Source organism: Meleagris gallopavo, chromosome 6, assembly GCF_000146605.3.
Source record: "Meleagris gallopavo isolate NT-WF06-2002-E0010 breed Aviagen turkey brand Nicholas breeding stock chromosome 6, Turkey_5.1, whole genome shotgun sequence".
Classification (NCBI taxonomy): domain Eukaryota; kingdom Metazoa; phylum Chordata; class Aves; order Galliformes; family Phasianidae; genus Meleagris; species Meleagris gallopavo.
The window spans coordinates 40,584,427-40,607,394 of NC_015016.2; the positions used below are offsets into that span (position 1 = coordinate 40,584,427).

The window sequence follows — 22,968 nt, forward strand, 5'->3', positions numbered from 1 at the left end:
AAAAGAAAAACCAACAAAAAACCCAACCAACTAAACCTATTAGCTTTATTTCCCCCAGAGAATCAGTACCACAGTAGTTAACTCTAGGTTCTATAATCTAAAAAGATACAGCAAGAGTAACAGGTATTACCTGAGGGAGGTTATCAGTAGGCACAACACAGTAATGTACTGATGTTCATTCTGCAACACCACACTATGAACAAAAAATTCCACACATTCTACAGTGCTGATAGTTTGTCTTAACTTTGTTAGACCTTGTCATTGAGAAAGAAATCCATGCTAAAGTAAGCTTCGTTGATTGGTTTTCCAGTTGGTTAGAAACGTTACTTGTGTCAGTTATTTAACTTTATGGTTCAGCATGCAATATCAAATGAAAACTGTGTTCTAATTAAAGCAGGAATCCACTGATCCCCATATTCTGCACCTTTTGTGCTGATAATGAAACTTGAAAAAAATCTAAGTGTTTCATCTCCATCAGCTGATGCACTAAGTTTCCAAAAATATGTAACATGAAATAAATATATGCTTTAAGGTGCACTGTGATTTTAATGGTTACCAAGCAACAAAGAGTGGGTACTGAACAAAAAATGCTTTCCTCTGAGAGGCAGACAGAGAAGAGTATTATGTGATATTTCACTTCTTGAGCTCAAAGACAGATGGTTTCACATCCCCCAGACACTACTCCTACCTATTTACAGACAGGTATTTAGTGCAACTAACAGTTATAATGAAAGCTAATATCCTATGATTTCTCTCCTCAGCTACAAATAGCTATACATCAATGTAAAGAAAGCCAAAGTCTGTATGTAAACAAAACAAAACAACAAACATGGAAGGAATACTCAAAACAAACTAAAAACCACCACAAATGAGTACTGTACCTTCATCTCAAAACAGATTTTAAAATAAAAAATCCATGAAAGTCTGAGTTTGCAGCAATTTGGCCAAGCTCCTTCACATATTCTACTATGTTAGTCAGACAGCCCTAAGGGATGAAATACCTAATTCTACCTCAACCTTCATTTCTAATAATGCAAATAGCTGCAACTCTGAAATATGTATGCCAAAAACCATATCTGAAGACACTGGACTTTTAAATTTCAGATAACTATGACTTGAAATATTTGAAAAAAGATAGGTATATTACAAGTACAATTAACACAGACTCTGATCATCAAACTAAAAGACAGCAAAGCAGTCAGAAAAGTGCTTTGTGTCACTCTGAATCACAGAATCATTAAGGCTGGAAAAGTACACTAGGATCATCCCATCCCCACCATGCCCACTGAGCACGTCCCTCAGTGCCACATCCACACGGTTCTTGAACACCTTCAGGGGTGGTGACTGCACCACCTCCCTGGGCAGCCTGTGCCACTGCCTCACTGCTCTTTTGGAAATTCTTCCTAATGCCCAACTTGAACCTCCCCTGGCACAGCTTGAGGCCATTCCCTTTCATCTTATCACTGTTACCTGGGAGCAGAGGCTGACCCCCACCTCAGCACAGGCTCCTTTCAGGCAGTTGTAGAGAACAATCTGGTCTCCCCTGAGCCTCCTCTTCTCCAGACTGAACAATCCCAGCTCTCTCAGCTGCTCCCCATAAGACTTGTGCTCCAGACCCCTCACAGCTTCACTGCCCATCTCTGGATCTCTCCAGGGCCTCAGTGTCCTTCTTGCAGTAAGGGACCCAAAACTGAACACAGTACTTGAGGTGTGGCCTCATCAGTGTCAAGTACAGGAACAATCACTTCCCTAGTTCTGCCAGCTACACTGCTTCTGATACAAGTCAGGATGGCACTGGCCTTCTTGGCATCCAGTTTTTCATGCAGTGAAGAGTACACCTCTCCACGCTGTCAGCTTCTCAAGATGAAGTGCAAGACAGAGGCTTTACTAAATTCTAGGTAGATTACATCAACTGCCCTTCCCTCTGCCACTAGGTAGGTCACCCAGTCATAGAAAGAGATGAGGTTGCTCAGGCAGAACCTGCCTTCCAAGAACCAACACGTGCTGTCTAGGCCTGATTCTCTGGCTGTTCTGTAGATGCTGTGTAATGGCACTCAAGATGATCTGCTCTATAAGATTTTCAATACTGAGGCTGACAGGCCTGAAGTTCTCTGGATCCACCTTCTGACCCTTCTTGTACATAGGCATCACACCGGCCAGTCTCCAGTTGTTTGGAACCTCCCTGGTTGATCAGGATTGCTGATAAATGATAGAAAGTAGCTTGGTGAGCACCTCTGACAGTGCCCTCAGTACCCCTGGGTGGGTCTCATCCAGCTCCATAGCTCTGTGATAGTCTCGTTGGAGCAGGAGATTGCTGTTTCCTCCTGAATTACAGGCAGGATTATTCTATTCCCCATCCCCTCAGGGAGCTGAGTACCCTGAGAATAACTGTTCTGACCATTAAAGACAGATCAAATTAGGCATTGAGTACCTCAGCCTCTTCCTCATCTTTTATAGTAATAATAATGCGGAAATCACTTGAAAAAAAGCTATGAAGCCATCTTTACTTTTGATATTAGGATAAAGTTCCAATCATTATCTGTGGTGAGTGAACTGAACAGAAATGGCCACTAGAAATGGCAAGCTCTTAGCTATTAATGCAGTAGACTGCCCTGACAATCAAAGTCCATTATCCTCTTCACATTACAGATGTCAACACAGTTGTTTACTGGATGTGCTCAGATGGCTTGGCCCAGCAGTCTCCTGTCAACAAGTTTGTTGAAAATGGCAGTACTGCTGCCTCAAGCATTTTTTTTTTAAGCTAACAGCAGGACTGCTTTCAGAACAAAAACAGAAAAGCCAAGCTGGCAAAGGGGATATGTTCCAGACAAAGCAAGAGTAATTTCTTAGCAAAGAAAAGGTGAAATTGAAATAAAAAGGTGGAAGAGATTAATCATAAAAGAAAGCACATTTCCAGTAAGTTCTTCTCCAAACAGAAATGTATAGTGTCTGATCAACAAGGTAGCACTGATTCATGGCATACATAAATATGTATAAAAACAGGTTATATTATAGATGTTCAATAAGTGTTTCTTCTCTTAACTTACTTAGAAACCTGAAAAACGAAGAACCTACTGAGTCTAGTTAGAATAAAAGTCTTTAGTTAGTACAAATAAGAACTGTATTCAAAGTCTCAACGGTTTCATAAAACACATCTTTGCAGGAAGGAGATCTGAGATGGGTACATTCATTTGCCACTGGACCATTTAAGTGTGGACGGATTTTAACAGCATTACAAAGATGCATAACCTTCTGCAACAATAGTTCTTGCTTAAGAGTACTATTAAGATCAAACAATAAGGACAGGGCATCAAATGTTAATCATTTTTTCAGCTACATTACATTGCTCGTATACATACGTGATTTAAAAATACGATTGACAACAAATTCACACTTAATTAAACCTCAAATTAATGTAAAGTTATCCATCAGTTTCAAGTCTCAGGCTGAACAAAGATGCTTAGAACAAAGCTGAAGACTAGGTCATTCATTTTGATAGACCAATGAAAAACCAATAAAACTATAGCCTTCATTTTATGTCACCTATGTAGTGCACAGGGATTTTGCAGAAAAGCTCCCCTGGAAAAGTTTTTCTCCTGAACATGTTTACCCATTTGATCTTCAAAATCTTGGGAGAGAAGTGTGTAAAGTCATTATCCAGGCCTGGAGCAGACATGACAATCAAAGCAATTCATACATGTCTTGCTCAGAAAAAGGGCCTGCTTTCCAATGAGAGAAACACAAAAAGAAACATTTTGCTGTAAAACACCTATTCTGAAGCTAGCTCTACTTTACCTAATGCCCAGCCACTGTGGACTTCTCCTCCACAACCAGACAATACATATCAGAAACGTTCATGGTAAAAATAGTCCAAGAACATAATAGACTTGTTCAAAACATCAGAACTTCCTAAACTCTGTAGCTTCTCAAGAGATCACTTAAAGGAAGATCATTTAAATCCTTACAGTACTTTTGAGGATTTTAAACTATATTTGTTATAAACATGCCTGTATATCTGGTGATCTTTATAATCAACATTACTAGAGATATTTTATATCAACATGTTAAGTCAGAAAAGGAACAACTTACAAGGAATTGATTTGCAAATGTGTAGAATATACTTAATAGGAAGAAAAATCTATTCTGGAAAAAAAATCTTCGAAAGTATTTGCCTTGCTTTGATGTAAATTATTTACATTGTAAAAACACAGACTTCTCACTGTTTCAGTGTCTCTTAAATAATCTTAAAATGCTCTCCATAAAATTAGCAATTAACAATTAATTCTGTCAAATGTCATAGATACATTTATACTGATTGCAAAGGGAACTCATTATTGTGATCTCAAGCTGTCTCAATTACTTCTTAGAAAGCTAAGTGCTGCCATGTATGTGAGTGCCTGGAATAACTTTTAAGGCAGTGCTTGCTGTGTTTGTGTATTCTGTTCATGAAAACAGCCCTTAAATAACATTCTGGAGATTTCACCAACATACTACTGACTCAGATTAGAAGAGGATGCACCTAGCCCTGAGACACTTACTCTGAATTCCAGTAATTGCTGGCTTATCACATGCTACACAAATGCACAACCCTATTGCAAACCTAAGAATGAACTTTTTAAGCAGTGATCCACTGCTCCTATTAACCACTGTTTCAGAGAGCTGATCCTACTTGCTTTTTAATTCAGTAGTACAAGATTGAACTCTAAAGAAATGATGATTGCATTCAACCATGTTTCTTTTTTTTTTTCTTCCCTGTTTTAATAACAGAACAGAATAGAGCTTAGCAGCCACTAACACTGGAAACTTGAAACTAGCCCACATACCTTCACCAGACAATTCGTGTGACCTGGAACAGAGCCATGTACATAAATAATATCATGTTTTGTGTTGATCCTCCACACCTAGAAGACAAAGAAACCATAACATTATTGAGCTCATTCTTATTCCAGCTTTACAAATGGCAGCTGAGCAAAGCACAAACTGAATAACTGGAGCTGGTATTCTGAGGAAGAAGAATGTTCTGCAGAGACCTTAATGTGCCACAACATTCAGCCATACGCTATTTGGAGTGCACAGCCTTCTAATTCAGGAGTCTGTTAAACACTTTTAAGGGGCTTAAGTCAGGCAGGTTAAGGCAGCCCAATTGAAACTCCCAAGTCTCTTTTCCCCCCTAACAACTAAGAGCCATTGTAAAACTCCTATGTGACAAATTAAGACAAATATGTTCATGCAAACATTATTGCAACCATTTGTCAGTTTCTAAGTTCCATGAAGTGCTCAACTGAACAAGCATGTTTTCTAGTTATGAATCATTAGTTTTAGTTAGAAGGCAGCAGCATGCTTTGTTGCAGCCTAGAGGCTAATATGCTTTTTGTGCAAACTGCAGAGGTTGCTGGCAGAGACAGAACAGTAGATGTAATAGGCTTTGAACAGGCGGAATGGCATGAAAATATTCACTGAAGGACACCAGAAGCCTCATGCTTTTTCTGTTGCAGAGGCAGAGGTCTAGGGACAGAGTGCAAAACAAGAGCTGTGGAAGAGTCATCTGAAATCACAGTCCCCTTGGACTACGTACATGTAAACAAACTTCAGACATCTTCTTTGTAAGACACAAAAAGACAGGAACACACGTTTGCTGCTACTGTCTTTCAAATAAGCTTACTGCTGGCAAAAACAGCAGACAGTACACCATGACATACAGCTAAGTCCACCTGCTTGGTGATGCAACCACCTTATTCACACTGTAGTACAGTCAGACTTACCTTTAATGCAAAAGACGTCCTATAGATGTTACCCATTTTACCAGGCATTTTCTTTCCAGGGAAAACTCTGGAAACTTTCTAGATAAAAACAGACCTCAAAATTATATATTTGCAAAAGGTATTCCTAGAAACTTGAGAGTAGCAGCAAGGAAAATAGGCTGGTATTTACAATGTTAAAAAGATGTAATATTGATAAGCATTTAAAATGCTAATCCTTACTTGCTGGATGCTAAGTATTACTTTGTGTGTTTTCTGAAATAATTGACCTCAACCATAAAGCCACTATAAATAACATTGCTGTAACCACTAAGGGATTCTAGCTTTGCTTAATATGTAATTGTTATAGATTCAGACAAAATATTCACTCATCCCATATATTCATTTAGTGAAAAAGAAGATAAGGTGCAGTTCTTTGAAACCGCTGTCATCACACCACTCTCATCTAAATGGCAGCCAATAGCAACTGGCAAACATGCCTAAAATACTTGTGGGTGCCAGTAGAGCTCCAGAGCAGTCCTGCCTTAGAAGATTGCCATAGTTAAGACAAACTTTAACTTCTCCCTTCACCCAACCCATGAGTTTTATACATTATACTTAGGTACAATGGATTTTTTAAAGCATGTATTTTCTTCAGAATCCAAAATGACACTTCTTGCTATTGCTTAATTTTTCTATCACATTTTTGCTTGGCTGGGAATAGCCTGGAGAATAAAAAGCAGCAAAAAAAAAAAAAAGGCAAGAATAATTGAATAAGTTAAATAATTTTCAGTTCTATAGTATTTTCCAGGGTTTTGCCTCAGCCTCCTATAGCATCGTATTAATAATTAATTGTCTTTATTTATTCAGCTTCTTGGAAAGCCTTTATTTCAGAAAATCAACTGCAGTAAAGCTCACAATTCTGTCCTGCACAGGGCAGGATTACAAAAACACCTGAGGTGGTCAGCACTAGACTGGAAAATTACAGACAATTCAGGCTCAGTACTGTGACTCTGTTGGTTTTAATTCTGCAGCAAAGCTAGATAGCAGAAAGTCCTCTTAGTTCAGCCTAAATGTTGTGCAAACATTACAGAGACAGAATTTAAAATGTATCTGTTCCAAAAATTTTTTAAAGTAATATTGCTTATAGTTTAAAACATGAAAATATTTCATAGTCTGCTTAAAAAGCCTATGAAGCCAAGGAACTACTTCTGGGATGAAAGAACTCATTAAGCAGCTCCGCAAACCAGTGTAAGTGACAAAAGCAATTGGGGGTTCCACAGTACAGCCATCTACTTCTGCAGAGAACAGCACAATACCTGCAGCATAAAACAACAAGTAAATCTTCTCTAATGCAGAAATGATTTTTAGAATTCTCTGTGAAGTTTTAAGACTATTTCTCTCAGCTGTAGTACAAGATACCACAATTTGCTCAGCTACTTACCAGCAATACAGTATACTCATACAGTTATCTGCACTGTTCATTATACAGGTTTCTGAATCTCATTTGGAACAGCTGGGGTTCTCTGCTACCACAGAGCAGATAATTCATTTCTAGTTAGTAGTTCTAAATACACAGGAGAATGTTTGCAACAGAAAGTGGGAAGGCATAAGAATCCTTACATTGGTAGATATTGCTCCAGGACGTCTGTGAGTTTTAGTTTGGCCGTGGCTGGCAGGCTGACCTTTAAATCCCCACCTTTTCACGACACCTTGAAAGCCTTTACCAATTCTGTAAAGAAGACAATAAAGAAATAAGTCTGGGTTAGACTTACAGTAAAGTTTCCAGCAATAAACAATACTTTAAGTCAGACTCATAAACATTTTATAAATGTTTACTTTTTACTTTTAGCAAAGTTCATCAGATACAAGAAAATATTTTAAATATATCTATACAATTTAAATAATCTATACAATGAACATATTCTGGTACAATACTTCAGTGTTGCTTTAGAGAGTAAGAAGTGTGATGAAGGAGTCATGCTGCAATGATATACAATGTTCCTTGCTGTTACTTATGTGATATTATGAAAAAATTTTAACCAATGTCAACATAAAAACAAAAACCCCAAACCAAAAGCAGCTGTATAACAAAATATACCACAACTTAATGAAAGGCAGTGTCAAGAAAGGGAGAGTATGGCTGCTTGGACTGTCATCAAGATAAACCAAGGAACATTTCTTCTCCCAGCTACAATAGGTTCATCTCTTGAACACAGCTTGTTTTCACTACACAGTCTGTAGTGAAAGCATTTAACACATTTGATCTGGACTCATCTGACAAACAAGCTCTAAAACAAAGTATCAAATAAATGCATCTTCAATGCCTCAATATTTGAGGCAAATATAACTACTGGCTCTGGAGTTCTGTTTACTGCAAGGAGAGACTCAACAGGAAAATCTGGCTCACTGTTACACGAAAGAAAAGCAGATTACAGTGTGTGCTTAAATCCACAGTCAGTTTCCAAAAGGAAAAATCTGTCCAGAGGGCTTGTGGCTGCCCTGATCATTTAATTATTGTAACAAGATGATCCAATTTACAGAGAACCTTTCTCCGCTAATGCACTTCCCAATGCCACAGTCCTGGTAGTTGCAGCATCAGAACCTTCCACCCCAACACAGGAAAATAAAACTGGCAATAATCATGCATACTTCCATGTTGTACCTATGGACAACACTTTGTCATCTTTCCTGATCACAGAAGTGAAGAGAAAAATAGACAAATGCTGCTGAAAACACCGACATTTTCAAAAGGAGATTCTCTTCTCTTCCACTTGAATACTTCTCTGATTGGTGGTCTACTTGCCTACAGCAATTGTTTCCTTTAAAACTATCTCTTACAGCCATGTTTTCCAAGTAGACTGCTTCTGGCATCTCCACTGGAAGATGGAATTAGCGAACTCTCCAAAGCCAAGAGCAAGTGCGTCACACAACAGCTGTGCACTTAGCAGAGAGAGCACACCAGGGGCCATGATTAATTCTTTAGCTGCAGAAATATTCTTGCAATTCATAGAAAACCATAGAGCCATCTAAATCACTATTTCAAAAGAAAACGCTACTGTCAACTTCAACCAAGAAGCAAAATACCTGAAGTCATGAACCACTTCAATGTTTCATTTCATTCAGATCACTTCTAAGAAATCAACAATTTTGAACCCTGTATACTGTACCTTCCAGTAAAATATTAAGTATTTCTAGCAGGATTGCATTTTTATATATCCAAGAGGTGACTTTTGAGAAAATATTTCATCAAGTGGAGGAAGATATCACAAGAGTTCTTAGAGTTTAATGATTTATATAATGATGCAATAGACCATGCTTATCTACTATTAGTCTTCTCTTCAGCTAAACACACGTTCAGTTTATAACATCAAAACCTTAAGAAAACGTATAGAAAGTTTGTACAGACTGGAAAAAAGAGTATACTGGTAAACATTACATTTCTCAGGTATCTGTTGATCTGGAATATGAAAACAGTCATCAATATCTGAAATATTCTGATAAAGGTCAAGAAAGAGATCTCAATTGTGAAATTAGAATTTTTCCTAATGTTTAAAGCTTTACTAACTACCAACGCTCTTTCATCATATTTATTCAATCATTCTTTAGAATAGTTTCATTTCTCCCATGTTAAGAATTGGCTGAAGGTCATTGAATTACCTACAAATGAACTTGATCTTATCATTTTCTGAACTTTAGTTTTCCACTCAACATGACCCTCAATCATCATTATGATTCAAAACAAAATTTTATAAATTACATAAACGAAATAAAATAGTTTTTAATAAATAATTTAGTAAGAAGGAACTCTAGTTTTGTTTCACTCTGGAGCTGTATATAACATTCTTTAAACACGTCAAGATGAAAAGCGATTATATAGACAGTATGTAGGTCTTTCCAGTCTTTTTTTCTGAAATGAAGCTGGAGCCAGAATAAAAGCCACAGGATTATGTAAATCAAACAAAGTCTAAAATTCACTATGGAACTGCTAGGACCTATTTAAACCCAAGTAAAAAGGAGGACTGTTCAATCAGGCATTTACTAGCTCAGCCAAACTTCCTTGGTCACTCTAGAAGAATATCATACTTGCTACTTGAGTCCATGTTGATGAGTCTGTGATCTGTTCTCAAGTAGCAATTTCTCTATTATATGCAAAGAATAAATATTATGAATAATTTTTTCATCACTTAAAATTTACTTCTAGTGCAAAGATCTTACATTCTTTCAATTGTATGAAATGCAAAGTGGTTTTGAAACTAGTAACTTATATAAGCAAGGAAAAGAATTTAAGATGCATGCTGTTCAAGAAACAATGCTGAAAAATCAGATTTATACCAGTATAAAGTTGTATTTAACTTTCTGAATTCTGCCTAAAAAGAACAATTATTTGTAATACATTGTTGTCAGCTTCTGAACAGATGCTAGCTGTCAGCTCTTATCACCAATTAATTGCAGATTGCTTTGCTGCTCTCTTCACTCATTTTAAAAGTTACTAAGTGTGAATTAATACAGCAAGTATCACCAGTCACGTGCAAAAAAATATTATCAAACCAAAAGTGATATTTTCCAAAAGTGAACAAAACAGAAAATTCCAGTATGAGAATGCTACATCCTCTTTATGTTAATAAGTCTTGTGAGTTCATTTCCACCAAGTATTTCTTAGTGTGAGCTAGTCCAAAATCAAAAGATCATAGCATATAGTTACCATATATGAAATACAATAGGACTACCCGTAAAAGATACCAATGAAACATGTTATCTTTCCCAGAGTTACTTTTCTTTTGATGATCTACATCACCACCTCATCTAGGAATGCCTCAGATTTTTTTTCTATGAAATCCTTAAATGTAAACATACAATTCTAATTTCAAACAAACTCAAACATGTATAAGAAAAGGTGCACCTCCAAAATTTTTTACTAAGTATAGTTCTGCTAACTTAAAATATTTTCAAAAACACTGTGATTTTGCATAGTGGGACCTTAATCTAGACCCATATTTCAAACAGAATTAACATCTAGATTCTACTCTGAAAGAATCAAGTTGCATGTGTGGTATCTGAGAGATGGTTATCAAAAACTTACATTAAAATACAACATTTCTCATCCTACTTGCATTGTTAAGATTTCTTGATAAGACACTTACTACCTGTTGTCTTGGCTTGAATCAAGGACTAAAACAATACCTGAACAAGTATGCATCAGACCTATCTTCATTAGGCTTGACAGTATATCAAATATGTACTCTTTTGTAATACACTAAATTTAGTCACTTACTTTACTTAGCTCCACTGAAGCATGACTGCTGGGATCCCATAAAGGAACCACAGGCAACAATATGCAAAACTAACATGAACGTTAAATGAAATGAAAATAATCATTCTGTAGAGCTAGAAATAGAGTTTAATTAGACACAGTTGTTCTAACCTCACCTGCTGTAAAGCAGCCGTTCAATTCAACCACACAGTTCTTACAAAACCTCAATTTCTAGGTCTGATAGAAGCAAAATGCCAGTAACTAATGACCCAACATTCATTTGAAAGGTACCAAAATAAAGCACTGTAATTAAGGCATACTTTAAGGCACACTACTGAACTTAGACGATTTAAAGAAAAATTATTTAGATACTGTAGAGGAAAAGGACTCCACCTATTCAGTCAAATTATTTCAGATGACTACAGAGAATACGTTTGGATTCAGATGATGCTGTTAGCCATGAAGCTCAAATAAAGCCACTAACCACACAAGAAGTCACCATTTGCACATTTCAAAAATAATTACGTTCGGCTATTTGGAGTGACAAAATTTCTGACGTTTCATGAGTTTGAAAAAATGTTCACGTGAAAGGCAAAGAAGCGGCAGAAAAAAAAATCTATTCCAATTCGTGCTCCATCCAGCACTCAGGCTACCAGTTCAAGGCCCAGTCCCACCTCCTCCCACCTCATGTTTTGGACATCTTTGTACCACACTGAGGAGCAAGCTGGGGCATGCGACTGGTCCAGTTGAAAGCCTGACCAGTGAAGAACAGATACAACACAGAGTACTTTTCCTTCATGTACCTCATGGTGGCAGCAAGCTAGAAGAGCTGTGTAGAAGGAAACACCACCACCTATTTGGCGAGCTATGCCAGCTCAAACACATCAAATAAGCACAGTCCTTAACAGAATCATTTCTGGATTGTGCTATATATTTTAAAGAATATTAGGGCTAAAAATGACTAGCAGGCCACAGGAATTGTGAGGTTTACTCCTGTGCCAAACACAGTTCTCAACAGTATGCATTTTTGATACATACCTCTGAAACAGAGGACAAGCCTACTTTAAAAACTACTATGAAATTTAAGGACTGGATTTTAAATTGCTGACGAGTACTAAGAAAAAAATTCAGCACTAACAAGACTGACAGCTCCCAGACACACCGCCTACTGTCAGAGTTTTAGAAGCTACGCACACTGTGCTGAGCAAATTAAGGGACTTCATATAAAAACAAACTCTCTCTATCCCTAGCTGAGTCTTCTTGTTGCTGTGAGTGCTCTTCTTCAGAGATATAAATGAATCAAAACATTTCAAAAGATGATATTTCCAAGGAAAGTTTATAAGCAGATATCCCCAAGAAAACAAACAAAAAACCTACCCTACATTTTGGTAATCAAATCTAACCAAGATACCAACCAAGTCTTTTCTGAAACATAATACTAGTAGTTTGTTTAACATACAATAGAGAACTAAAAAAAACAAAAAAAACAAAAAAAACCAAACAAACAACAAAAAAAAACTTATCGTGTTTAAGGATCACATTTCTGATTTTCCCCTTGGCAGAAGGAAGCGTACAAAGGAATACTGTGCTCATCTGGATCATTAACAGTTGGTAAACATTTAAATATCATTCATATATCCCACTATACTCCCTCCTTACAGGGGTGGCACACTTTCTTTCTTTTTCTTTTTTTTTTTTAATGCAATTAATAATGTTATGAAAAGTAGCATTGCTATGATCACCCATGTGACTTCCAGCATTGCACACTTCATTGTTTTTCACAAATAAAAAGAAATCCTGACAATCTCAAAAATGTGAAGTACGTGTTAATGTAATAAGTATTTCTAAAAACTATACTAGCAGTGGTAGCAATTATTGGCTTTTAAATCCGTAACTGTTTGAATCAGGGAAATAGAAGTTGCCTCCTGCTGTGACTCAGCACAATATTCTTACATAACTTCTCAAAATGCCAATATGGCTTCTGACCTCCAAGTGCCTACATCATCTCTACAAATGAAACCCTAGAGAGTAAAGGCTAATTTCAGCCTACAGACCAAACCTTCACAGATTCCCTCCTCCTACAGAAAGGAGAAGATGTATCCTCTTCAGTGTGGTCCCGACACAAGTCTAACAACAAACATATTCTCATTTCTATCCAGAAGTGCAGCCCTAATGCTACAGACCAATGCTGTCATCATTCCCAAGATAAATTGTTCATTCTTCATCAAAGCATTTCTTGGATATTTTTGTGAAATCTGTATTCCTTATATGTACAGTAACTAAGAATGATGAATACAGTATTCTGAAAAATAAAAACAAAACCCATCCAAGAATGGGACTAACAAACACTGGATGATATTATATGGAATAATATAATAATAGGTAAATACCTAAAGAAAAACTGAAGTGTACTCAAATAATTTAATTATGTCCCAACAATCAAGGTAATATAATGCAGAGCTCCAGAAGAGTGGCTATTATTTAATTAAAGTAACAGTCAGAATGAGAGAATGGCACAGAAGGAGGCTTAAAAAAAATATGAGACATACAAAGACTGGAACGATTAGGGAATCATACCAACAGAAAAACCATGATAAAGAAAATCCTGATTTCTCCTTTCAGATTAAGAATTTTTTCTTCTCCCTTTACACCGGGCATCTCTACATCAGGATGACATGCTGCGAGTATCAGTGGTACAAATAGTTAATTTCCAAAACTGGATCACACAAATAGATGAAAATACTGTCTAACAAGAGGAGATGGATTCACTGAACACAGGCAGGAACATTGTCTGTTCTCGACGGTTCAAATGTGCTCGTAGGTTCAAATGTTGCACAGTGAGATAGAAATCAGAATTCTGAGGATGCTTACCAGTATCTCTTAAGGTGCCAAGAAGCCTTCCTAAGCACTTGGAAATAACCTCTACAAAAACAAAGCTCTTCTGCATTAACCAAGTGTGACATGCACTCTGCATGCATGGAATGCTCGTATTCCTGATTATGCAAGTATTTTGCTTTACAAACAAGCCGTTGCCTCCCACCTGCTGCTCACTGAACACAGTTTAGAAGCTGAATTAATAATGCACCAGGTGCAAGTTTGCATAAGCAAATCTGACATAGAAAAATGCTAATTCCAGAGAACTCCTTGATAAGGTGCCCTTATAGGTATATTCAGTTGAGCCATATGAGAGCTGACTATTCTGCCGTGTTGAAACAGTCCATTTCCCCCAATATATGCAAAGCCCTGTGAGTAGTATTAGACATTTCTAATATGTGTGTGAGACAATTACAATGGACGCCACTTCAAACAAAGCCAGTTTGGTGTTATCTCCATTGCACAAAAAATTAAACATCAAATGGAAAATATTATCTTGGTAGCACAATGCAACAAAAACACTTCGCTAATGTATGGATATAGTTCTCATTTCTCTTGAGCAATGGCAATCGTGTATGTAACAGATGAAGCATGACTAGTTCCTGTGGCAAGATGCCAGATACTCTTCTGACACCCCCTACCACTTCAATCCTAATTTGGCATTCACTGTGGTCTGAGAGGAAATCATTCCTCCCACGTTAAAGCAAAAAGATCATTAGTGGCTGCTGGCAGAAGAGATGAGCTGGAATATGAGAGAAAACAATCCAGCAATTTGACAGTTCTGTTGTCCAGCTAAATGCAGTCACTATCATTTTGCTTTTCTTTCTGTCAACATCATTAATCTTTTTGCATCTCTTCACCAAATCAAAACTGGGCAGCTTTGCTGAGAGTTGAGGCCTCTTGGCACTTCCTCCCTCCCACTTGCACATATCACACAGGCTGCACTGCTGACCTCCAGGCCCGTATTGAGCATGAGCAGCTCTTCCTTGGGCTGTGTCAAGCCCTTCAGCACTCACCATGTTTGTGACAGATAGCACATGCAGAACCATAACCCTAATGGTTGAGGATTTTTCTGTTTACAAACCATGTCAAAATTCAAAAGCCTCAGAGGAGAAAAATAGTCTGATATTTCTGACCCAATGATAGAATTGATTTCCACTGCAATTGTATTTCAACTTTTGCTGAGCTGTAAATTCAAGCCAAAGCAGCAGAATTCAACCAGGCCATCAGAAGGATAAAGCATACATGAGAACACTGGGAACGTACGTTTTTGCAGTAACATCCACAATCTGCCCTGGGCGGAAGTGAGCAGCATACAGAGGAGTACCTTCAAAGAAGAGGAAAGATCATTTTGAGCCAAGTGCCAAAACACTCAAATCAGCATCGGTCATTGCCATCCACATTTGACTACAGTCACAGGAAAGAGAGTTCTGTTTTTTTATCCATGTATTATTTGTTCTTTATAAATCTCAGTGACTGAAATAGGTGCTTTCTAATTGCAACTTAAGCCCCTTTCTCAGTTGCTAGCCCCATTTCAGATGAGTAGGAAAGAGAGGTTGGGGCTGTACTTAAAAATTAAAAAGCCCCAAATACAGAATTAAGTAAGACACTTATAATAAACAAACTTGGCAAGAAAACAGAATATGCTCCCCTTGTAACAATTAGCACCTCACAAAGTGTGGAGGGGGTTGGGGGTCAAAAAAAAAAAAGAAAAAAAGACTTTGCAGTTTCTCCTCTTTTCTGGACTTGGTGTTTCTAAGCCAAAGACTGCAACAGAAGAACATCCACTTGGGAATTACCTATGCACGATCTTTTAGTAGGACCAGTGCTACTGTAGGTCAATGACATCACTCAATCAAGTCTAATTTCTCACTTGATCAAAGTTAAAATTTTAATTAAAGATTTGCCTTCAGCATTTTTTTTTGTCCAAATGCAATATTCTTTTATAAGCACCATTTAAAAGATAAACACAATTGATAACCTCGTTTATTACAAATGAATTTTAATCTGAAGATCTGAGATCTGAATCACAGAGCTACAGTTTTAGCAGAGCTTGCACTCTGTTGTAGTCAATTAAAGAAATGAAATTTTAATCATATCATGTCCACAACTAATGCCATGTGGTTTTCAAATCTGTATTAATGATGTTAACTTTCCCTATAGCTCAAGAACAAAAATCCTCGCATTAAAAAATGTTATTTTATGACCCATACAAGCCTGGGCTAACATGTCTGTCATTAGCAAGCAACTGATGTAAGATGAGGTACATGAAGGATGTTACAGATTAAAAATACACTCTCCTATTGACTTCAATAAAAATCAGTGCATTGAAAACCTGAAATACTGTTATATATCAAGCACTTGCTTCCATTAATTACTCCAGACTTTCTCTTCATGGCAGACTTGATTTTTATCAGTTACAGCACTGTATCAAATAGCCCTTGCTAAAAAACATCCTTAGAAGCAAATAACGATACAAAACAACTTTGTTTGTGCTCAGTGACAGAGAGATAAGAGTTCTGCAGTAGTTGGCAAAATTCCATAGAAAACAAAAATGTAACACACTTTTTGACTTGGATTAGATCTACAAGAAAAGGCAGATAGTAAATGACTGCATCGAAGTCAGCTGATCAAAAAGATTACCTGGTTTAATTATCGCATCATCTGTCACATCAAATGATGTAACTTTCTGCTTCCTTGGTACTCCAGCTTCTCTAAAAATTTCCATTTCAGCCTCTGATTTCTGTAACAAACAGCAGCCATTAAAAAAGAAAAAAAAAATCTTAAAATACTCAGAGCACAGAAAGTGATTAGAGGCGGACAACACCACCCAGACAGACATCATACTCCATTTTTATCTTGAGAGTAATATTTTAACCCTCTATAAAATACAATTATAATTCCTGTGTCTGCACTTCATTGTCTGAGTAGTTAGCTCAGAGCTGCATTGCATGAACAAGAGGTAAATGAAGATTTGTAAGATCATGAGGAGGAAACCAATCATTTACAACACACGCATTCAAATGTATCAGTGCTTTTTCACGACTTCAACTCCTTTCAAAATGTTCTGAAAATTTAAATAATAATTTAAATTGTAAATAATAATTCAAATTTGCTCCATCCCTGGAGCACTCAAGGCCAGGTTGCATGGGGCTTTGGGTAGCATGATCCAGTAGATGGCAGCCCTGGCCATGCCAGGGGGTTGGAACTGGGTGAGCTTTAAGGCCCTTTCCAACCCAAACCATTCTGTGATTTTATAATTTTATGAAAACCATTTGCTCCTTTTCAGTGCTGCTAATCATTCAGTTCCACGTCACCACAAATTACATTTATCCCATTAACAAATAAAATCAGACCAACAGAGTCAGGCATTGCAAGAACTTCCAGAAACGCTTAACTGAGGCTGCAGGAAAAAGCGATGCAGTTGATTCGGCTTCAAATGAATTCCAGAAAGGAACTGAAGCATCTGACAGTGCTGCCACACTTGGGCAGTCACAGCACTGACTTTCTCTTCTCAAGAGCTTGGTGCAATTATCTCTCAAGCAAAATAAAGCTTTTTTTTTTTCAGACCAAACTTTAGAACCGATTTTGTTTACCTTTAAAATCTGCACGCTGTGTTTCCTTTTGCTTTTAAAAAGTTGTGAGGTGTTACGAGAAGAGAATGAAAAATGAAGGAGCAGGAGGATGGAGCAGCTCTGACTGAGCCATAAACCCCAACCTCTACCTTTACGAATCTGTCCTCACCTGAGGAGGAAACATGGTTACAGCCTTTGAAGGCTGATGTTTCTTTTAATTACTTTTAAGTGATTTCTAAACTGGATTTCACAGTACAAAATGCTTCAGATAATACTATCTTTTTTAAAAAGGCCATCAATTAAATCAAAAAATCTCCCAAAAGACCACAAACATCTAAAGCATTAATGGACGACAACTGTATGGAAGTGTAGTACCACACTGGAGGATAAAAGCACAAAGCAAATCCCTCCTGCACTAGATGTCTGCGTGTCAACCCTTCTTTTCCACTGCTGTGTGCAACCGCCTCCCCAGAGAGCATTGAGGGAAGCAACGTGCTCAGCACAGGTCCTGCAAGGAGCTACTGCAGTTGAACAAAAGTACCTGAAAGTCAAAGGGAGAAAATGGCTTTCCCATCACAACCCACTCCAGCCTTTCTGTTTTCTATTCTATCTTAGCACGGTGTCTCCAAGCAGCCATGCCACCTCTGCCTTTACAAAGCCCTCTGAAAGGCAGCACTGGCAAGAAGAGAAGACTGAGTGAATTCTCAAATGTTCTTCCTTGAAAAAGACCAACAATGTCTTCTGATGTTAGAGGAAAAAAATGAACCTGCCCTCACTTCAGGGAAACATAAAAATATTTTGGAAGAACTGTTACTATACTGAGATTGGAGAGCTGGGCAGGGAAGAACCTGACGAGATTTAACAAGAGTAAATATAAAGTTCTGCACCTGGGACGGAATAAGTGCATGCATCAGTGCAGGTTAGGGGCTGACCTGCTAGAGATGAGCTCTGCGGAGAAGGACCTGGGTATCTTGATGGTCAGCAAGCCATGAGCCAGCAGTGTGCCCTGGTGGCCAAGAAGTCCAATGATATCCCAGGGTTGCATTAAGAGTGCGGCCAGCAGGTCGAGGGAGGTGATTCTTCCCCTCTACTCTGCCCTGCTGAGGCCACATTCAGAACACTGTGTCCAGTTCTGGGCTCCTCAGTTCAAAAAGGACTCCTAGAAGGAATCCAACGGAGAGCCAAAGCAATAACAAAGGGTCTGGAGCATCTCTCCTACGAGGAAAAGCTGTAATGGGCCACACCAGCCAGAATTTCTTTCTAGCTTGATGCAAAACACAAACACTTCTTATTTTTTAAGGAATTTGACACTCAAAAGAAATACATGAAAGTCTCTTTGCCAGTGAAATTACTGAGGGAATCACTGGGTTAAATTAATTAAAAAAAAATAAAAATCAGCAGTTGTGAGGAACCCAAGGAAGACAGGTGTTCCTGTGAGGAATTTACAGAAAATAAAGTGCTTATGCTCACACAACACAGAATCATTTCACTTTCTTTTAATTCCTGCATTCAAACACTTCAGAGAGAAAAAAAAAAAACCACACTGAAAGATAAACATAGGAGGCAATGACTCAAATCTGAGTTAAACCAGAAAAACAGATCGCTTTTGGGTTCCTGAGCAGTATAATTGGTCAGAAACCACGGGCCAAATTCTCTTAGAATCTCTGGAGTCCATACAAGGATGACAACGATGATGGTAACTACACATGCTCAGATCTAGGCCAGGTCCTCACCACAGATTTATCTGTCCAAGGATACTCAGTCAATATCTTCGTTAAAATTATAGAATCGTAGAATGGCCTGGGTTGAAAAGGACCACAATGATTATCTAGTTTCAACCCCCCTCCTAGGTGCAGGGTCGCCAACCACCAGACCAGGCTGCCCAGAGCCACATCCAGCCTGGATAAGCTTAACCAAACCAATAGAAAAAAGTAATCTCCAAGAGAATCATTTACGTAATGCGAATCATTGGAAAAGCTTGAATTGGCTTTTTATGTCACTCTGCTATATGTGTTTCTCTGTTCCTCTTTGTCCCTTGCATATTTTGACTCCGACAATACTAAATCACAGCCAACATTACCTTCACAAAGAGATCAATTGTATGGAGTCTAACGTGCAGAATACAAACTGAAAGCTGTTTGATTCTCACAATTATCGAATGTCTTAAACCAAGGTTATAGGAAACAAAAAGCACTGCTGCAATTTCTCCAGGAAAAATGTCACAGCTGGAAAGTGGAAGTGGACCAAAGCAACACACAAAAAGTAGAAGCAATGATGATAAAATACAGCATGAACCCACTGAACGCTTAAGGAAGAAAAAAGCCAAGAGATATACCAAATGAAAAAAAAAAAAAGACCAGAATCTCAAAGGGAGACAATCTGCTTAGTAATCACAGGCTCTGTGCTCCTTCCTGCCTAAATCAAATAAATGAGTCTTGGGACACTGCAAGAAGTGAAAAGTGATACTTGGTAGAAATAATGGATCACAGAAACAAAGACTCTTTGAGGGAAAGCTCTGTTCCTGCCTTGATCTATAATTCAATTTTCCTCATCAGCAATGATGACAGCTCTGAGAGGTGGCCAGAAGCACTGAAGGAGGCTGGGAACTCCGCACCAGGTGCGCGGGGCTTCCAAACAAGTGCGTGGTTTTGGTATCACTGCTGTTCATGAAGCCATTTTCCTGAAAATTCATCTCACACTTCTTCATCAGTAAAACTAGCTGCCAAATACCAATCTCAACAGACCTATGCAGGCATTACCACTAAACACCTCTTAACCAAGAACTGAGATTAGCAGTAGGGAAATAAGGAAGCATGAGCATGACAAAGATCAGATTCCAAACACATCGACTTGGCCAATTCATCTTTTAGAAAAATTGTTTGTGTTATTGTTGCACTGTCATCAGAAGAGAAACAACTCCAACAAAAACACCCAAAGCCGTTCACTTACAAAAAAAGGTGATACATTTTTCCCTCCAACAAGCAGCTTCGCTCTTTTTCCACCTGAATCTTCCTTTGAAATGTACTTCAAAACATGGCAGTCTTGCACCTTAACAAAAGAGAAATAGTGATTACTTAAGCATAAGCAGATGTTCACGCTTCGATACTTGAGTAAGAGGTTATGAAGGCATGTCAAAGTACATCTCTTCTACATTCATATTTGTGTAACAGGAGATAGAGCGTACAGACAAGGCCATGTGTTGCCCTTTTACCATAAACATTCTTTTTCTAATTAATTAAAAGCTTATCTTAGAGGATATACTTGTAAAATGATACCTACATTTTTGTGAATGCTCTATTGAACTCCCATTGCCATCTTCTGTGAGCAAGATGTGCATAATCTAAAGGGGGACTATGAGAAAGAACTGGACAGGCTCTTTCTGTGACAGGAAAAGGGGAAATGGTTTCAAACTAAAAGAAGGGAGGCTTAGATTGGATATAAGGAAGAAATCTTTTACAGTGAGAGTGGTGAGGCACTGGCACAGGTTACCCAGAATGGTGGTGGATGCCCGATCCCTGGAGACATTCAAGGTCAGGCTGGATGGGGCTCTGAGCACCAGATGTAGCTGTGGGTGTCCCTGTTCATTGCAGGGCAGTTGGCCTGGATGGCCTTTAAGGGTCCCTTCCAATTCAAACGATTCTATGGAAATCTCTACTGGAAGCAGCTGCAAAGCATGCAATAAGAGCCTGTGTTTTGGCCCCCTGCTCCTTCACCCTGTAACCCTTGTGCCCTTCACAGCCCCCATTTGTCACTGGTTTGCAGCAGGTATGCAAAACAGTTTCGTCTCAGCAGTCTCTGCCAGAAAATACCAAGAAGCAGCCTCATGGCTACAAAGATTCAGCAACCAACGTAAAACTAATCTGAAAGTGCAGAAAGGTGGCAAAAAAAAGCAAACAGGAAGGGTAATCCAACTTTGCATTGCTCTCCCACATAGAGAATAGCCACAGTGTGCTATGCAGAGCCACAATATTTTTTTTTTAAAGGAATTTCTTTCTCTGCAAAGTGATACACTTCACTTTTGAGACTTCTGGTTAATCCAAATACAGTAAAGGGGATGGAATTCAGCATGACTTGTTTCACCTTAAGCAGTGTGACAGCGTGCTTCTTTCCTGACTTGGTCCATATTGGCATCATTCCCAGTTTCACCGCAACAACACCAACTCTGACAGAATCTGCAGATCAGAAGAGAGCACAAATGCAACTCCATGCTTAACATTTGAAAGAAGTCATATCAGAACTGACAGAACTGCCAGTGAGGTCTCAGATTTGTTCTTCTGTGAAATTACAACACCTGTGCAGAATCCTAGCACCAAGCCAACTATTAAAAAGTCTCCTGTAGTAGTTTATTCCCTCCCCACTCTTTGCATTTTCTGACAATGTAACTGTACGGTGAAGGCACCCTGTCAAGTGTGTGCCTTCCCACAGTCCTCAGCTTGAAAAACAGAACACTTCTGATGGAGAATAGACACTTGAAAAATCCAATATATTTCTTTGTAAGTAAATGCAATGCATCAGTTCTCTAAAAACCATTTAAAACACCACAAGGTGTTAACATCCTTGTGGGAAGCTTTCAGTTCAAATCAGCACCTGGTTGGTTCCAGTGCCACTCAATGTTCAGATAATAAGCTAAGAATTAATCTAAAAAGAACCCCGAGAATGTAAAACATGCAAAGTTCAAAGTGTTCTTGTAAATACCGCTGCAATGAGAAGAACTGTAATATAATACATCCCACTTCTCTGCAATGATTCTAGTGTCTCACTGGCTAGAGCACAACATGAAGTTCTTGACCCTTCAGAAAGGCCACATCATTTGACATCAGACAACAGCTTAACACAGTCTGTGAAGCCGTGAGAAGACCCACGTGGATGACAACAGAATTTGGAACAAAGTGCTTTTTTTGCCTTGCAGAGAGCGAAAACAGGTCACAGACAAAAAGGCTGCAGAACTTTGGTATTACTGAATGCAACAGGGATAATTTCACTTCCATTTCGGTGTTTCAGAAGGTTTTCTCACCTGGCTTCCACTCATTCAGCGGCCACGGCTCGTCCTTCAGTGGGCACAGCTTGCTGGCTGTCAGCGCTCTGTACTCCTCCGCTGTCGCATTCCTGAGGAACTGCTCGTTTTCTTCAGACAGATGCTCGTGCCACCACGTTACATCATGCACAGGCCTGGCTGCAAAGCCCAGCTGCCAGCTTTCCAGGAGTGGGAAACAGTTTGGGTGTCAATGACCCCTGACACGTACGTCTGTGATGCGCTACATGCAAGACTATATCGCTGCGTAATACAGCATGCAGTAACAAAGGCATTATGCCAGCAAGCTACTCAACCACAATCAAACAGCTGACCCTTAGAATCATAGACTCATTAAGGCCAGAAAAAACATCTAAGATCATCTAGTCCAACGGCCATCCCGCCCCTACCATGCCCACTGCCCACGTCCCTCAGTGCCACAATCACACGGTTCTTCAACACCTCCAGGGCCGGAGCGGCAGCGCTAGGGATGAGGTGGAACGCAGCCCTCCCCCC

The 22,968-nt window shown here is 38.6% G+C and overlaps 1 protein-coding gene across 1 annotated transcript in view; it reads right to left on the reverse strand.

The window, feature by feature from the left end:
- MRPL3 (mitochondrial ribosomal protein L3) overlaps nucleotides 1–22,968 on the reverse strand; it is a 28,842-nt gene that overhangs the window by 5,288 nt on the left and 586 nt on the right. Inside the window, exons 2-9 of the mRNA XM_010713085.3 lie at nucleotides 22,456–22,634; nucleotides 21,522–21,613; nucleotides 20,391–20,489; nucleotides 16,510–16,609; nucleotides 15,133–15,193; nucleotides 7,362–7,470; nucleotides 5,763–5,840; nucleotides 4,824–4,901 (exon numbers count right to left, since the gene is read on the reverse strand). Of these exons, the coding sequence (XP_010711387.2) occupies nucleotides 4,824–4,901; nucleotides 5,763–5,840; nucleotides 7,362–7,470; nucleotides 15,133–15,193; nucleotides 16,510–16,609; nucleotides 20,391–20,489; nucleotides 21,522–21,613; nucleotides 22,456–22,634 (796 nt within the window). The remainder of the gene's footprint in view (nucleotides 1–4,823; nucleotides 4,902–5,762; nucleotides 5,841–7,361; nucleotides 7,471–15,132; nucleotides 15,194–16,509; nucleotides 16,610–20,390; nucleotides 20,490–21,521; nucleotides 21,614–22,455; nucleotides 22,635–22,968) is intronic.